At 44.6% G+C, this 17,647-nt stretch overlaps 2 protein-coding genes and 1 pseudogene across 2 annotated transcripts; all 3 read left to right on the top strand.

Moving 5' to 3' along the window:
- Positions 1–1,593: 1,593 nt before the first annotated feature.
- LOC119291138 (nuclear pore complex protein NUP133-like) lies at positions 1,594–8,185 on the top strand. The gene is made up of 8 exons (XM_037569850.1): positions 1,594–1,856; positions 2,062–2,186; positions 2,282–4,060; positions 4,435–5,150; positions 5,938–6,096; positions 6,242–6,560; positions 7,004–7,071; positions 7,378–8,185. The coding sequence occupies exons 1-8, from the start codon at positions 1,681–1,683 to the stop codon at positions 7,921–7,923; spliced, it is 3,888 nt and encodes a 1,295-aa protein (XP_037425747.1). The 5' UTR covers positions 1,594–1,680; the 3' UTR covers positions 7,924–8,185.
- A 298-nt stretch (positions 8,186–8,483) lies between these two features.
- LOC119291137 (conserved oligomeric Golgi complex subunit 6-like) lies at positions 8,484–14,309 on the top strand. Its single transcript, XM_037569849.1, has 11 exons — positions 8,484–8,857; positions 8,959–9,011; positions 9,319–9,466; positions 9,595–9,702; positions 10,336–10,403; positions 10,826–10,949; positions 11,059–11,205; positions 11,370–11,630; positions 11,710–11,994; positions 12,715–12,858; positions 13,545–14,309. Exons 1-11 carry the CDS (start codon positions 8,642–8,644, stop codon positions 14,058–14,060), a joined length of 2,070 nt encoding a protein of 689 aa, XP_037425746.1. The 5' UTR covers positions 8,484–8,641; the 3' UTR covers positions 14,061–14,309.
- Positions 14,310–15,929: 1,620 nt separating this feature from the next.
- LOC119291135 overlaps positions 15,930–17,647 on the top strand; it is a 6,459-nt pseudogene continuing 4,741 nt past the window's right edge.

Genomic DNA, 17,647 nt, shown 5'->3' with positions numbered 1-17,647 from the left:
CTAGGAGACACCACTCTCCAAGAAGTAACAAATGGTGCGTTGATGATGAACTCCTTGCTCTTGTGCTTCAAATGATAGTCTCCCCAACACTCAACTCTCTCTCATAGGATTTGGATCTGGTGGAAAGAAGATTTGAGTGGAAAGCAACTTGGGGAAGGCTAGAGATCAAGATTCATATGGTAGGAATGGAATATCTTGGCCTCAACACATGAGTAGGTGGTTCTTTCTCAGAACTGGTAAGTTGGAAGTGTAGGTTTAGTCTGATGGCTCTCTTCACAAATGAAGAGGAGGTGGAGGGGTATATATAGCCTCCACACAAAATCTAACCGTTACACACAATTTACCAAACTCGGTGGGACCGATTCAACAGACTCGGTCGGACCGATTTAGTAAACCTAGTGACCGTTAGTGATTTTTGGTGGGACTGACATGCAACTCGGCGAGACCGATTCGGTTAGGGTTAGGGCATAACGTAATCTCGGTAAGACCGATTACACAAACTCGGTGAGACCGATTTTGGTAATAAGCTTTCCAGAGAGTTGGTCAGGTAAACTCGGTGGGACCGATTTGCTCTTTTCGGTGAGACTAAAATGTTACTAAAGGGAAACAAAGAGTTTACATTGCAATCTCGGTGGGACCGATCGCTCACTTCGGTTTGACCGAAACATTACGAAGGGAAACAGAGAGATTACAATCCCATCTCGGTGAGACCGAGATCCCTATCGGTAGAACCGATTTGCCTAGGGTTTGTGGCAGTGGCTATGACATTTGAAATCGGTGGCGCCGGATAGGAAGAATCGGTGTGACCGATTTTGGCTTTGGGTTTAGGTCATTTGTGGATGTGAGAAAGTAGCTGAGGGTTTTGGAGCATATCACTAAGTACATGAAGCAAGAGGCTCATTAAGCAACACCTCATCCCTCCTTGATAGTATTGGCTTTTCCTATAGACTCAATGTGATCTTGGATCACTAAAATATAAAATGAAGAGTCTTGAGCTAATGAGCTTAAGCCAATCCTTTGTCCTTAGTATTTTAAGGGATCCACTTTCATCATCCATGCCATGCCATTCATTGAGCTTTCCTGAAATATATGTCTTGGAATAGCATTAGCTCAATGAGCTATATGTTGTTATGAATTACCAAAACCACCTAGGGATAATTGCACTTTCACAAACCTTTAAGACTAATGAGTGCCACACATGTTTTTCTATGGCAAGTTTAGCGACGCGAGGATGGCAACTTTCTTTTCGTATGGCAAGTTTCAATTTTTTTATTTGTTTTTTTTTTACTTCTAGATGACAACTTTAATTGTAAAAAATGTCAGATACAGAGTTTTCTCAAATGTGGCACTTGTCATTTGGGAACGTTTATAACAGTGAGTCCTTTAAAAAAAGAAAATTAAATAATGCATTTGGATCGTAGGAAGAGTCGTAAGAATCATATGTGAGGAAGTAACCTTTTCCATCTCTCTGGTTTTAGAACCATGTATTACACAGAGGCCCTTAGCTCCCACTAGCGTCTCCGTATTTTCATCTCTAAGGAGGGGCAAAACGCAAAGAGGAGAGAAAAAGAAGAAACTCAAAACACTAGTAAAACCCTAGCCTACCGGAGAGAGCGCCGAAAAAGGCCGGCTAGTCGGAGAGCTTGAGGTGGCTGCAGCACAGCTCGTCCGCCGCCAAAGATGTTCTCGCCGGCGATCCGGAAACCCCACTTCCACCGCAGGGAGAAGGAGGAGGCGACCCCTTCACCCCCTCCTCCTGCTCCCGCCCACTCCCCTTCCACTGGTGGATTCGCCCTCTCCGACCGCCCCGCCACGGGCACCCCGGCCCCATGGACCACCTCCTCCCTCCTCGCCAGGTGACCCTTCCGTCCCACCTGTCTTCGATTTCACCAGAATCGCCGCATTTCACCGCGTGCTTGTATCTAGTTGAGGCACCGGAAGCAAGCGATGCGCAGGACCCCCTTCGCCATCCTCACCGTAATAGGCTAGCGTGCTTACAGTTTGACACAGTTCGCCGAACTGCGATGTTTCTAAATTATGTTTCTCTGTGCGAATTTTCAGGATTTCGACATCAAAGCAAACAGACAGGGCCGGCGATTCTGACCAGATCCAACCAGTGCGCGTAGCAGAGTTTCCCCAAGTCGTGAGGAATGCACAAGCCAACCTTCTGCAGAGGAATTTTGCCGGTAACTAGTTTCTCTTGGGTGCCTGCACGATTTTTCTTTTGCTAGTTTGCTTCTACCATTCTGAACTGCAGACGCCGTTTATGTATCCCTTGTAGGCAAGAGCATGCTTGTAGGTGGCATTGATAAAGAAACATCCCTTGCATGGATGATATGTGGAAATGAGCTTTTTATCTGGAGCTACTTGGCTGCTGTTGCAAAAGATTGTCTTGCACTTGAGATCCCGTCTTCGCTTGTGGGAGACAAAGACGGAAAACCCCTCTCTGGTAACCAGTGGACGGTTTGCATCATGAGATGGCATAGTAGTGGTCCATCAACAAGGAATAGTGGAGATATGTTGCACCGAAGAAGTTCTACTGGTCTTATCCTCTGCAACAGAAGAACACAAGCTATTGCGTATTGGCCTGATATCTATGATGAAACTAGTAGCAAGGGTCCAGTTCTTAGTTTATCTGGCCACAGTGACACATCTGCAAGTGGTGCCATATCTGGCTGTTACAGGTTTAACTCGCTAATTGCAGCTTCCGTTCCAGGAGCCGCTCATGAATGTATTGCGATTGCTTCTGAGCCAACAGGTGCTTTATGGTTGTTTCAGTGTTCACCACTGAGAATTCACCGAAGAGAAGTCCATCGTGATACATTAGGAGATAATGGTACTGATCATTCTCAGAAAAATAATGGTGGAAGATCCTTGGTTTGGCTACCAAGCAATGAATCATCCGAGGCTGCTGAACGGAAGTTCTTTTTGTTGACTAGCCAGGGAATACAATGTTGGGGCATCTCACTCTTGCATGGAATCAATGTAAAAATATTAGGGTCTCAGGAAATTGTTGGTAATGATGGGGAGTTGGGCATAAAAAAGGACATAGCTGGTCAAAAGAACATCTGGCTTTTGGACATGCAGATAGATGAGCGCGGGAAGGAATTTAATATTCTTGTTGCTACCTTCTGCAAAGACCGGGTGAGTGGGTCAAACTACACTCAGTATTCACTTCTGACAATGCTGTACAAATCTAACCAAAAGTTTCCATCCGAAAACAATGTGGTTAAATGTGAAAGGTTTTTGGAGAAAAAAGCTCCTGCTCAGGTGATAATCCCTAAAGCTCGAGTGGAGGATGAAGAATTTTTGTTCTCCATGAGGCTAAAAACTGGCGGCAAGCCTTCTGGCTCAGTGACCATCTTATCAGGTGATGGAAAAGCAACGGTGGCCATCTATTGGAGGGGCTCTACCCGACTCTATCAATTTGATCTGCCTTGGGATGCTGGAAAGGTTTTTGATGCTTCCATTATCCCATCTGCTGAGGATAGGGATGAAGGAGCTTGGGTTGTTCTCACAGAAAAGGCAGGAATCTGGGCAATACCTGAGAAGGCTGTATTAGTTGGTGGGGTTGAGCCTCCAGAGCGCAGCTTATCACGAAAAGGTAGCTGTAATGAAGCAGTCGCTGAAGAGAAAAGGAGAAGTCAAGCATTCAGTGCCAGTATTGTTCCCAGAAGAGTTAGCTCTGAGGCTTGGAGTGCTGGAGACAGGCAAAGATCAGCATTAACAGGCGTAGCCCAGCAGGCTGTGGTTGATGAAGAGGCTGAGATGTTACTTAATCGGCTGTTTCATGATTTTATTTTGTCTGGCGCTGTTCATGAGGCACTTCAAAAGCTTAGAGTAGCAGGGGCATTTGAGAAAGAGGGTGAGATGAACGTATTTGTTCGAGTAAGCAAATCTATTGTAAACACATTATCTAAGCACTGGACAACAACTAGAGAAGCTGAATTTCTTGCTTCAACAATTGTTTCATCCCTTGCTGAGAAACGTCAAAAACATGAGAAATTCCTTCAATTTCTTGTCTTGTCCAAGTGCCATGAAGAACTATCTTCAAAACAAAGTATGGATCTTCTCTTGCCATTTTTTTAAATTTGTTTTTGGACTCGTATTATCCCTGTTACAAATAATCAAACGGACCCATTGGTTATGTTACTTATTGTTATTGTCTGTTTGCTATCTATATTACACATTGTTGTCAAAATTGATGTGATCTTTCTATTATGGTATCTTGTGTATGCTATAGTATCTGTTAATCATTAGGCATTTGTCTTAGAACACCCCTCCCCCTTCTCTTGAAATCATTAAATTTGTAATTGTAACAATGTGATAGGACCTAGAGACTACAATATCGATTTATATAGACATAAGGGGAACTGATACTGTTCTATGAGTTCATTTTCTGACCGAATAATTTTCATTATGCTTTTTCAATAGGAGCTGCAATGCTAAGTGTCATGGAACATGGAGAAAAGCTCTCTGGAATGATCCATCTTAGAGAATTACAAAATGCCCTTAGCCAGCAGAGTTCAAGCACACGTTTATCACCTCAGTCCAAAACCCCAACTGCTGGTGCACTGTGGAATCTCATTCAGCTGGTCGGTGAGAAAGCTCGACGGAACACTGTTCTATTAATGGATCGTGATAACGCTGAAGTTTTCTACAGTAGAGTTTCTGATATAGAGGATCTATTTTATTGTTTGTCGCATCAACTTCGGTATATCATAACCGGAGAAGAACACCCATCTGTTCAGATGCAACGTGCACTTGAGTTATCAAATGCCTGTGTGACCTTAGTTCAGGCAGCATTGCACTACAGAGCGGAGTACAAGGACTGGTATCCTTCTCCTGAAGGGCTGATAACATGGAACAGTCAGCCTGTAGTGCGGTCTGGAATCTGGAACCTGGCATCATCTGTGATGGAGCTTTTGAGAGAACCAGGATCTGCAGGCATGCCAATGAAATCTAATCTATGGTCTCAGCTGGAAGGACTCACAGATATACTACTGGAGGGATATATTGGTCTATTAACTGCCAAATTTGAACGTGGGGAGGACCATGGTGTGCTAGCCCAAGAATACTGTGAACGGAGAGATGAGCTTCTTGGATCCCTTTATGACCTTGCAAAGCAAATTATAGAAGCAAAATATCAGGTTTGGTCTAATTCTACCCCACTATTTTCTTAATGTTTTTCTTGCGCGCTTATATTTTGCAAGTTCATGATGTCTCTTTATTTCCTTGTACTCTTATCTATTGTTCTATCTTAGAATTCAGTCTATCCTTTATTCCCTCAGAAAATGGTGTGGTTACTGGTTAGGTCCATAGCTTATTTTATATGATTAGCTGCCTCGTACCAATTTGCGGACTGTTGAGGTTCAAACTTGTGTTATACTTGTATGTATGCAATGGTAGTTCTGGAGTATTTTGTTATTTATGTAGCAACTCACCCTTTCAGTACGCAATCTGTGACATCGACATTCAGATGAGATTTTAGTAGTTTGCTGCTTGGTTGGCTCTTTGGTTGATTCCCCCTAGTGTCATTTTCATTGAAGTGAATATGGACTATACAAGCATGCATTGACTAGTAATCTCTGATCATAACACGTGTATCAGTGTATGTTTTGTTGATCTGACATGAATGTAAGTTTGTATGCATCAACATAGTGGATGATAGCTTGACATCAAGTAACAAAGGGCAGTTTCAGCTAGAATGACATTCCATATAAAAAAGAACCATCGCAAAGGCCTATCTGGACAATTAGTAATTTAATTAACTCAACATTTTTCTGGATTGCCCATCTGCTGTTGACAGTTTCTTCACTTCTTGACATGATGCGTTCATACTTAACATGTATCATTTTATAAACACTGTCAATGTTGGCTCTACGGTTTTACTTGATTTTAATATGGTACTACCTAATACATGCCCGTATTTACCAGGAGTCAAGTGAAGGCAATGACAATCCTGATCTGAAAGAATCTATATTTAGAGAGGTCACTTCTCCTATTTTGGCAACAGCTAAACGGCATGAAGGGTACCAAACGTTGTGGCAGATTTGCTATGATATCAGTGATACGGTTCTCCTCCGCAATCTTATGGTAAAATCACATGATCATATCCCCAATTTGTCTTGGATCATTTTTATGCCTTGTTGTATATTTTTTCAATGACCTAGCATGTTATCCACTTTCAACCAAAAAATTGTTATGGAACACGGCTCTTATGTTGAACCTTATGTTGCAGCATGATAGTATAGGACCTCAGGGGGGATTCAGTTTCTACGTTTTTAAACAGCTAATCAACAGCCGGAGTTCCGCTAAGCTGTTAAGGCTGGGAGAAGAATTCCAGGAAGAGCTAGCTAATTTTCTGAAAGACCGTAGCGATCTTTTGTGGCTGCACGAAATATGCTTAAATCAGTTCTCAACTGCTTCAGAGACTCTTCATACCTGTGCTCTGCTTTCAAGTCCTGGAGAAGATGCTGACCTAACAAGCACCAGAAAGTCGCTGTCCTTTGTTGAAAGAAGACGTCTTCTCTATCTCTCTAAAATTGCCGCAACAGCAGGTTAACTATTTCTTCTGTTATACTTTCCTTCTATACCTCCTGCTATGCCATGATTGATGTAACCACATATTATATAAGTTTATGTAAAACTGGCTTCCAGTATTATTTTTAAGATGGACAGCAGTAGTTTATCAAGTGCTAAGTAAATGCGATGAATTCTATGATTCTCTCCATCATTGAAATTTTCACATGCTTAGGACTTGTAGGTGTTGCATATTCTTATCGGCGTGCTGCTTAACCTTTTATTATTTGGTAAGAGTTTATTTCAATGATTCTGCTGAACTTTCTGCAGCACAGGAAATGCCTGATTTTCTAGAAGATAATTTTTGTTAAGGAACCGATGTTGCATCATTCTTTTGTATTAATTCCCATTTCTTCGATGATATGTTTTGTTCTTTTCGTGGTAAATGGACTCCTGATATATTGCAGTTTTTAACAAGTAGGTAAGGATGTTGATTATGAAGTAAAGGTTGCACAGATAGATGCTGATATCCGGATTCTAAATCTTCAGGTGAAGTGCCTTAAACAGAAAAAGATGATGTTGTACTTCTGTTCTCTATAATTAATTATCTGCCTCCAGACTTCAGTGTTAACTGGCCATGTATTGAAGTATTCCATGTTTAGAGGCATGGCAGTACTACCAAGTTTGAACTCCTACAAAGTTTTACAAAGTTGTTTTATTTATCTTTGATGAAAGTATATTCAAGCTATACAAAAGAGGATAACTTGCTTGATGGCAGGTAGGTGGATGCCCTATCATTTCTAAGGGAAGTCAGAACGCATAGCTGACGAAATAATTTTTATCTTTTCTTTACAGGAAGCGATTGTTCAGCATGATCCAGAATATGCACAGGGCAAACATGCAAGCAAGCTTCTTCCGCCATCAGAACTAATTGAGATGTGCATGAAGAGAGGCCGCGAGCTCTCTCTCAAAGCCTTCGAAGTATTTGCTTGGACAGGCTCCTCGTTCCGAAGCTCCAACAAAGGCCTTCTAGAGGCTTGCTGGACGAACGCAGCCGACCAGGATGACTGGGTTGAGCTCTCACAGGCATCAGTTTCAGAAGGCTGGAGCGATGAAGTCATCCAAGAATCTCTTCAGGGAACGGTCCTCTTCAACGCTTCGAGGCTGTGCTACAGCTCGGACGCGGTGGTGTTCGACGGCACGTTCGAGGAGGTGCTCCCCGTGAGGAAAGAGGACGTGCACGCGAGAGGCCTGGAGGCCAAGTGTTTCTCGGTGGAGGAGGTGCTGATGCAGCACGACGCCTTTCCGGACGCCGGTAAGCTGATGATGACGGCGGTGGTCATGGGCAAGGAACTATCATATGCTGGCCCGGCAGATGAACCTGTGGACATGGACTCGTGATCATATCGGAGAAGGAGGTGCGTATGTAGGCTGGCTGGAGTTCCAAATCATCATCAGTGCTTTTACTTTGTATGGCCATGCAATCGTCGGAGTTATTTGGCTGACTGGAATAGTATTTTTGACTCTGTGATGACCATGCAATAGTAATTTTTACTCTGTGATGTAGTGATGTCCATTGTCAGCTGTAAACCTTCGTAGAGACTGCAACATTGTCAGCTATTGCCTTTTTCTTTTAGCTCGAGCTGTGTTTTGAAAATTGAAACATGCGTCAATCTTTTTCTGGTGCTACGATTTTTTTCTTAGAAATTCTGATACTACAACTAGCTGGCGTTTTGTTGCTTAAAATATTGATGCGCGGAGTTGGAAAAAGCAAAAGCATTCTTGCCTTTTTAAAGAAGAACAAAAAAAACACTCTTGCCAGTGACAGTGGTGGTAGGAAGAAAATGTGGGAACCGAGAATTGTGGCCCATCTGTGGGCCCACTTACTTGCCGGGCTTCTTGTGGGCTCTAAGTGAGCCTGCCTTTGAACCCAACACTGACAGACACACGGCGACACGGCGGCACGGCGGAAGCCTCACCTCCCCCAGATCCTAGACGGTCATCACCAAACTCCTCAGCCGAAGGGAAGGGAGGACGGAGGGGAAGATCACCTGCGAATTGAGATCGCGAACTCGGCGGCGTTGCCTGCAGCGGCGGGGCAGCGGCCAAGCGGGGCAGGATGGCGGCGGCGCTGGCGCCGGGGGTGTCCCGGAAGCTGAAGAAGGTGCTCGAGACGCGGACGGACAGCCCAGATCTGCTGGCCTCGCTGGGCGCGCTCTCCACCTTCTACGAGCACAACACCCCGCAGGCGCGCCGCAACCTCAAGTCCTCCGTCGAGCAGCGCGCGCTCGCCATCAACCGCCACTTCCTCGACGCCTCCCTCCCCGCCCAGAAGGTGCGCGCTCTTGCCGCATTGCTGCCCGCCTCGCCTCCCCACGTCGTCCGTTGGTCGGTTGGTGCCTGATTGCTTGTTTTCCTTTTCATGTTCGCGTGCAGGCGTTGGATCGCGTCGAGGGGGAAGTGCACGCGCTGGACGATTCCTGGAAGAAGTGAGTCCATTCTGGCATTTTGTTCTTCTGCTCCTCCTGCCTGGAAATGGAACCTTAGCTTGTTTTCTGATATTTGCACTAGGTTCACCTCAAACCTGTAGATTTAGGGGAATTGGCACATTGTATGAACACATGTTTTTACTCAATCTTTGTGAGTTGTAGAACCTGCAGTCAGTATTTTATTATTGGTGCATGGTGCTAACTAAGACATTTGAGTAAATATAGATAATGTTAAGCTGTATATGCAAAAGGTTTCTACTAAAAGCAGCCGGTTTGACTTGAATGCTATTCGCTGCCATTGTGTTAGGATTGAGGAAGCATTGAGCAGCTGTAGTGCAAGTACAGGGGATATCATCAGTACAACGGAGAGGTTGCAACAAGAACTTGAGGTTATCACTCAGCGCCAGGAAATTGTATCATGTTTCCTGCGGGATTACCAACTTTCAAATGAAGAGGTACTACTCTCTACTTAAACGAAATCAGTTGTTCCAATGATTCTTTGGTTGCTATGGTGCGATGTCTTGCCCGTTTAGTGGCACGGCAATCTGGAGTGTTTTTATTCACAGAACCTTATGTTTAATAGATACATGCACTCCGGGAAGAAGATATAGATGAGAAATTCTTTAAGGCACTATTGCATGTCCAAGAAATCCATTCGAACTGCAAGGTTCTGCTGCGAACACACCACCAGGTACTTTCACTTTGTCCTTGAGATTTTTCCTTGCCTTCATTTTCTTGAGCACAACAACATCAACATTTTCTCCTGCCAGTCTTTCAACTCAATTAGAAGAATGGATTCTCAGCTGTCTGTCATAAATAGGCTCTTCCTTGGGAAGCAAAAAAGGACTACATTCCTAGAATGAAAGCAGTTAATGGGTTATCTTAATTTGATATTTTTAGCTTTGTATTTTCGGAAATATGGAGTTCTGTTAATCCATTTACTGGCATATACAAGGTCTGCTCAAATTATGTAGGGCTCATTTGGTTTACGAGATTTCCAGATCAAAGGAATAGGAAAAGTAAAGGATTAGGATGCCCTGTCGACTCCAATCTTTAGGAATTTCCAATGAGGTCTCACATAATGCTAAGAATCCTCAAGAATTAGGCCAATATGGACACAATCGTAAGGAATCTTAGTTGCTCCGTTCCTATGAAAAGAATGCCATATATAAGAAAAAAATACTAAAAAAAGCAAACTGAATGAGCCCGTAAGGAGATGACCCTACATTCCACCAAGAACTAGATGCTTTGACACTGGGAACCTATTTCTAATAGCTGATTCCATAGAATATGTGTGTTAATGCCCTATTTTTTATTTATTCAGCGTGCTGGTTTGGAACTTATGGATATGATGTCCGTGTACCAAGAAGGAGCTTATGAAAGATTATGCAGGTACTGGCCATCGTTCTATAGTCATCTAATCTTTTGCTGTTCCTTTTCCTTTCACTGGAAGTCTTTGTTTTTTACTCAGTAATTGGAGATATATTTCCGCTCACCCACTTTTGCTTGCTTTTACTGCTACTGACAATATTGTACCCTAACATTTCCTTGGGATGTTCTTTTGTTAACTTTGTAGTTCATGTTTTATGCTCTAATTTGACCTTACCTACTGTTCCAAAGCTAGTGTTCAACGTTCATCTATACTTGACTTCATTCACTAGACACTACTGAAAAATAAGTTCTCATGATAAGTACTGTTGAATGAACTGTTGCCGAAGACCTTGCTCAAATTTGCTATTGTGCTGTGTTCTATATAACATGATCAATTGACATTTGATGTTCAAGTGTCGTAATTCAAATTTCCCTGTCATCAGGTGGGTTCAAGTTGAGTGTAAAAAACTAGGTGATACTGATAATCCTGAAGTAAGTGAACTTTTGAAGAAGGCTGTTCGGTGCCTGAAGGAAAGGCCTGTTCTGTTCAAGTACTGCGCAGAAGAGGTATGCCGTACCTTGTAAATAGTTATGATACCTGAGTTTTTACCTTCTACATAGTAAAGTTGCAGTTAATTCAAATAGTGTCTGATAGTTTAGTTATCCACATCCATAGGTTGCCAATATGAGGCATCATGCCTTATTCAGGCGGTTTATAAGTGCTCTTACTAGAGGTGGACCCGGAGGGCTCCCAAGACCAATAGAAGTGCATGCTCATGATCCTCTTCGTTATGTAGGCGATATGCTGGGATGGCTACATCAGGTGATTTCCTTGGTCTATCCTTGTTAATAGTCAGTATGCAATGAGCTAATTAATGTTTGTTAAATAAAATCCCTTACAAATAACATGCATACATATGCATCATTCATCTGCAACATAAAGATATTCCTTTAGCCTTTCTAAACTTCTGGCTTTAATGTTTGAAGGCACTTGCATCTGAAAGGGAGCTTATAGCTGCGCTGCTTGATCCGGATGCAATAAGTGACAGTGGTCCAGCTAATCATCGTCATTCTGTAAGAGAAGGTGATTCATCCAAAGGAGAATCTGATTTCACTTTTGTTCTCGATAGAATATTTGAAGGGGCATGCCGACCGTTTAAAGTTCGAGTCGAGCAAGTTCTGCAGTCACAACCAAGTCTGATAGTTTCTTACAAACTTAGTAATACCCTGGAATTTTATGGTTACACGGTGAGTCTGAAATTCTAGTTCTGGCTATTTAGTAAAGCTAAGATTTATTCAGTTCACACATGGTCCTTTTCTATTCTAGATATCAGAACTGCTGGGTGTAGACACATCATTGTGCAATACAATATGGTCACTTAGAGATGCAACACAGCGGACATTCTTCAACATCCTGAAGAGCCGTGGAGAAAAGTTATTGCGATATCCTCCACTTGTTGCGGTTGACCTCTCTCCCCCACCAGCAGTGAGGGAGGGAGTTTCTCTGTTGCTTGAGCTCATAAGTACCTACAATAGCATGATGATTTCTGCCTCTGGAAAAGGGTTAAACTTTGATCCAGTCATTTCTGCAATACTGGATCCTATAATTCAGGTGAGCTTTCTGCATTCGATGTACTTTAGTTTGTACAGATGTCTAAAAAGCATGTCCGGCAAGCTGAAAATTTATTGCTCGGTCTGACTAATTTCTACCCTTGGTGCAATTTTGAATTTTGATCCTATCCAGTATCCACTGAGCACTCTATATTATTATTTTTGTAATAATAGGATTTATCTTCCTATCCTCTATGTCTACAGTGATGTTATGTGATAATTCTTAAAACTAGCAGTATTTCAGTGTCTGTATTCACCATCAAGTTATCTTCCGCTCAAGCAAGCTATCAGTATTACACAATTGCTTAATATCTCCAAAGTAATTATGTGTTTTAGTGTCACTTCCTAAATATTTCATTTCATTCTAGAAGTTTTTGGGGCTGTTCCATGTGGATGTTTTTTGGGTAATCATATAGTATAAAGTAACTCTAGATTGCACAAGTAACAAGTGTGTACGTTTTACTCATTTTGATCAGTACTCGTGATTTGTAGAAACTAATATATTAGTATGTTCTAGTGGAGCCAGTTACTACAGATGACATGCGCTATCGGTGCAAAAGGTGTTCCATATTTGCTGTTCTTCTCTTTTACAAGTAGTTTTGTTATACCTTTATTGTTGTTACCACAGAATGTGGTGTTATCTGCATTGTGGTTTATCGGGAGTCCTCGTTTACATGTGGTACTGTTAGTGCTAATCCTGACTTCCTGACCTACTCTTCAGATGTGTGAGCAAGCCGCAGAGGCACAAAAGTCAAAAGGTGCACTTGCACGGCGTGGTAGAACTAGTTCTGAACCTATCGGAAGTAAGATAGATTCAATCTCAGTTGATGCTATTCTATCAAAGAAATCATCAACATCTGTCCTGGTAGGTAGCATAATTCTTTTTGTTTACCATGTGCATCGTAATGTGAATCCCTTGGACCTGTGACTATTGTGGAGCAACCTTTGTACTTATGTTCTGGTCATGAACTGAACTAGTAAAATAGCCAGCCTTTTTTTCTTTCTGTTGCCAGTCACCACCACACACCACACAGTTATTAGACTATTAAAATACAGATGGTACAAGTAAAGAAATTTCAAAAAGTTCCCTGTAGCTGCAACAGTGAAACTGGCACCTTTGCCAGTGCAAACTGTAGAGAAAAAGTGGAGACAACTAGCGAGGCAGAGATGGATAAGATCAAACACTTCCATTCATTTGGCGGTTAGCACTATTCGACATGGGAAACACTTATTATTTAGTAATTGATGAAGTGATCCTACATATACCAATAGGCATGCAATTCCAATTCACATTCCTTCTCAAAAAAAAAATTCCAATTCACATTCCTTAATACTCGCTTTATGGTCCCAGAATAAAAATATAATTGGCTTCATGAGAAACAGCCGGTGTTGTGGATTTCATGATTGCCTTGTTCAATTTTATTTCATAACCTTTTGGGCACTGATCAGATTAAAGAAACTGTGATTTTTTATGCGCGGATCAGAAACCTTTTTGCTTTAAGCCTTTGACTGGGTAATATTTTTCCTTACATGATGCCATGCAATGTACAGAGTGGTGAATCTTCGTCCAAAGTTTACCTCATCAACTGCTTATCAGCTATTGAGGAACCATTGATGGATCAGGAGGTTGCTACAAGCTATGTGAAAAACCTTCGCTCTATGATCGAAACACACACGCGTGCCTTGGTAGATAAAGAAGCTGATAGCATTCTCAGTAAGTGTGGATTGTCAAGTAAGATGCCATACATGAAGAACTACAGCTCTACTGACGGCGAGGATGATGCAAGACCTCTGGCAGATGTTGTGGAGACATCACCACAAATGCTTCTGGAGTGCTTGAAAGCTTTCTATGGTATTGTGACTGGAACAGAAGGCTCCTTGCCGGAATTCGAGCAGCTGCAGGTTCCAAGGTTACGCTCAGACGCGTGCTATGGTTTGGCGAGAGCACTAGCAGAAGCTTACGAGCTCATTTACAAGGCGGTGATGGATCCAAAGAACTGTTATCCTGACCCAAGATCGTTGGTCAAGCATTCGCCGGAGCAGATAAGAACTATACTGGAAATCTGAGGTCCATACACCATACCTTTTGGTACATGTAATGAGAGGAGATTCATGTTCAGAATCACACTGATGTATATTTCCTGCTAAAATCCGAGGTTGCAATTTCGTCTTGAAGAAATACTGAAGTGGTTACAGCTTTTAGTGAACTGTTATATCATATCTCGATTGTCGTGTATTACAGGTTTGCTTGTTTATAAAAAACCACACGAGTCATTGTCGGATTAATGATACCAGTGGTATACCAGAGAAGAAAAACATTCCGGTACCGAATTGTATATTTGGAGAAACCAGATTCCAGTATTTCCTGTTCTTGCTTGTGTAGGGTTGAAAGCGATGACGAATAACTGCATCCAACTTGCCAACTAGAGTCAAGCAACTGCTAGTGGACCAGAGGCTCTCATCAGCAAATTGGCAGAAGATGTCACTGTTTTCCTTTCCGCTGTAACCTTCCGCAAAACGTCAGAATTAATTGCATCCTTACTGTGTTACTTTCAATATTACTACTACACACGAGCAGTTGATTTTGATGGAACTTTGTGTGTGGCCCCCCTATCTGATCTCCTTTTTCGTGCTGATTTGGCGGATGCAAGCTGTAGCTGTTGACTGCGGCGACGAGCGGAACTCTGAACTTTGGCGGGTGTGGAAAGTGGAAGCAGCCGCTAATCAGGATCCAAGGCTGTTTCTTGGGGGACAACTAATACGAATACTATCAGGGACACAGGTTATCCAGGTATGGTTGAAAAGGTATTCAAGCTTGTCGGCAGTGTGGATTTGTTTGTTTTCCTCTCTACTTTGTGACCATTTTTTCTCCTTTTGGGCAGCTAAATTTATAATTATGGTGTAGCGTGGCTTGTAATAGCAGCATCAACTTGGTTGAATACTGCACACCCCATCCATTAGCTGCTCATCAGCACCGTAGAGTAGGTTGACCTTAATTAATTAGTTCCCCTACGAACAAATTAAATATAGCATTATTAGAGCAAGTACAATAAGGTGATGTAGGCGGGCTGTAAGACATTAAATATTATATTCTTGCTTACTTGGAAGAGAGAGAAGAGGAGAGAGAAGAGAAGCGGGCTACTAGTTAACAGCCGGCTGCAGCACGTGCTCCTACGTACTTTGTGAGAGAGTGGGGTGGGCCATGTATCAACAAAGTAATACATATTTATATCTAGCTATTGTACTTGTTGGCTATAAACTTGACTATATGTGACATGGCAACATCATATAGCCAGCAGCTGGCTATATTATTAACCATGCTCTTAAGCAGATAGTCGCATGGTTAGGTGGGTGTCTCCACCATCCTACGTGATTAGGGTGGCCGCCTCCTAGTGGTGCTACTAAACTAGCTTCTTCTAATCCTGAAAACCCTGTCAGGTCACGTCCTCTCTTAATCTAAGGCCACCAGCATACGTGCGTCCTTCCATTACCCATTTCCCGGAAATGAAAACGACCAGTTGCCTTGCGTCGTCGGACCCCGGGTCGTCGTTTGGCCCGGGATTTTTCTAGTCTAATAACGTGCGTTGTCATGCGGCGCACGGCAAGTGGGCGCAGCGTGTGGAGAGGGCGGGGCGGGCGTCGGGCGGGCTCTAGCTGGCGGCTACCCGAGGCCGAGGCCGAGGTCTCCGGTCCACGCCTGCGCTTCCACGGTGGAGGAGAGTGCTCTAATCTAAGCTAGCCGTGACCGTGAGCGCGACGCGGCTGTGCCTGTGGTGGGAACGGGCGCCCGTGGGCTGCGGGGAGACGACGACGGCGTACGGCCCCGCATTCCCATGACGGCGAGACTGGCGAGAGGATTACTTGGATTCTCCCTCTGGGCCTTGCTACTCTAGACGGGATAGTGATGAGCTGCGTGCCAGTGTGTTTGTGTGTGCAGTGCGGGATGGGGCAGCACAGCAGGAGCAGTAGGAGTAGGTTGGTCGTTGGTCTCGGCTTTTAATGCGGAAAATTCCACTGCAATGAACCAACAAAAATGACAGCCGACGCGGCGGGGACGCAAGCGCGCGCACCACCACAGGCACCATCACCACCTCCTCTCCCTCGCCCAGTCCCAACTCCAGCCGCGCGCGCCTTCCTTTCTTTCCCGCGCCGCAGCTAAAGCTTGCTTCGCTTGCTTGACTAGCTATAGGCGCAAATCTAAGATGAGAGGAACGGCTTGCTCGGAGCTCGGAAGCAAGATAAGCTAAACTAGCTAGCTACGGAGATGCGCGGTGCGGTGCTGCTGTTGCCGCTGCTGGCGGCCGTGCTGCTGCCCGCGGCGGCCGCGGCCGGCGGAGGCAACGGGAGCTGCGTGCGGAGCTGCGGCGGCATGACGCTGCCGTACCCGTTCGGCTTCTCCAGCGACTGCACGATACGGCTCGGTTGCGATGTCGGGGCCGGCGTTGTGTTCGTCGGCGGCACGCGAGAGCTGGGTCTGGTCGTCCGCAACTTCACGCCGCGCGCGCTCATCCTCAAACTGCAGCCCAACTGCTCTCGCTTGTTCAATGCGTCCGTCGCGGCGCTCTTCTCCGACAGCTATGCGCCCGCCTCCGGAATGCGCTCGTCGTCAGCTCATGCGCCGAGGCTGCTCAAATCAGCAACTGCAGCAGTTCGCCTGAGCGCTTCCTTGACAGGAACTCGTCCCACTGCACCGACGAGTCCATCCGCTGCATCGTGCCTCCTACCAACAGCACACGCGGCCACCATTTTCTGAACAAAAGCGAGGTGCTCAGGTCGAACTGCACCGGGCTGGTGTCGGCGGTGAGCTATTCGGATGCAGGGGGCCCGTCGCTGCTGCTCGGCGCGCTGGAGCTGGACTGGTGGGTACCGGGGCCTTGCCGCTGTGATGCCAGAGCCAACTGCACCCAGTTCCCGGCGACAAGGACGCGGCCGGAGGCGTTCCAGTGCGAGTGCCCGGAGGGGCTCGAGGGCGACGGCTTCGTCGAAGGCACCGGTTGCCGGGAAGGTCAGTACTTCGCAGCACAATGGTACTACTGTATTTCTTTATTTTCCTTCTCCATTTTTAGCGAGTCAAGTAGTGCGAGCTAGACAGACTAGCTATTACACTCTACTCCTTCGCTCTCGTTGACCACGCAACTAATAATCCGCGGCGTCGGCTGCGCACCTAGAATTGTGGACCATCGGCACCTTGAAGACAGACGGGCAAGAATTGATCATATCCTTGGTTCTTTGGTTGTGTCACCCACATGTTCGATGGAACCGCGAAAGGTTCTGCCCACCGACTTTTCTGACAAAAAAATCTCATGGATAAGGTGGCTCCGCCCCCTTTCTTGGCAGCCATTACGTTTCACACTGTCGATTAAAACACACAATGCTGAATTCCCGCACGTTTCTCCTGACCCGTTAGCCGGCGACGTGTTAGTTATCACAAATGGCACGGGGACCTCGTGGTGCGCGGTTTCAAAAGGAGGATAACCTTCGACCTCTGCATGGAGAGTAGCAGCGGGAATCATCACTTTTGCGTGTTTAGATGGTGTTTTTTTGTTGCGTCTTATTTCATTGTCAACACGTGCGGATTGCACTAGCTTCTCGGTCAATTTCCCATGTTAATTTTTAGGAAATCATCGATTGAACTGACCATCGGTCGGCTCTAC

This window comes from Triticum dicoccoides, chromosome 4B, assembly GCF_002162155.2.
Source record: "Triticum dicoccoides isolate Atlit2015 ecotype Zavitan chromosome 4B, WEW_v2.0, whole genome shotgun sequence".
NCBI classification, from domain to species: Eukaryota; Viridiplantae; Streptophyta; class Magnoliopsida; order Poales; family Poaceae; genus Triticum; species Triticum dicoccoides.
This window is presented reverse-complemented; position numbering and strand designations above follow the sequence as displayed.

What these genes read in the sequence shown, in the direction of transcription:
- LOC119291138 (XM_037569850.1), top strand. Translation starts at nt 1,681, where the DNA reads ATGTTCTCGCCGGCGATCCGGAAACCCCACTTCCACCGCAGGGAGAAG. An exon ending in TCTGCAGAGGAATTTTGCCG is followed by an intron (nt 2,187 to 2,281) that starts GTAACTAGTTTC and finishes TATCCCTTGTAG; the next exon opens with GCAAGAGCATGCTTGTAGGT. An exon ending in TTATAGAAGCAAAATATCAG is followed by an intron (nt 5,151 to 5,937) that starts GTTTGGTCTAAT and finishes CGTATTTACCAG; the next exon opens with GAGTCAAGTGAAGGCAATGA.
- LOC119291137 (XM_037569849.1), top strand. Translation starts at nt 8,642, where the DNA reads ATGGCGGCGGCGCTGGCGCCGGGGGTGTCCCGGAAGCTGAAGAAGGTG. An exon ending in TCAAGTACTGCGCAGAAGAG is followed by an intron (nt 10,950 to 11,058) that starts GTATGCCGTACC and finishes CCACATCCATAG; the next exon opens with GTTGCCAATATGAGGCATCA. An exon ending in TACTGGATCCTATAATTCAG is followed by an intron (nt 11,995 to 12,714) that starts GTGAGCTTTCTG and finishes CCTACTCTTCAG; the next exon opens with ATGTGTGAGCAAGCCGCAGA.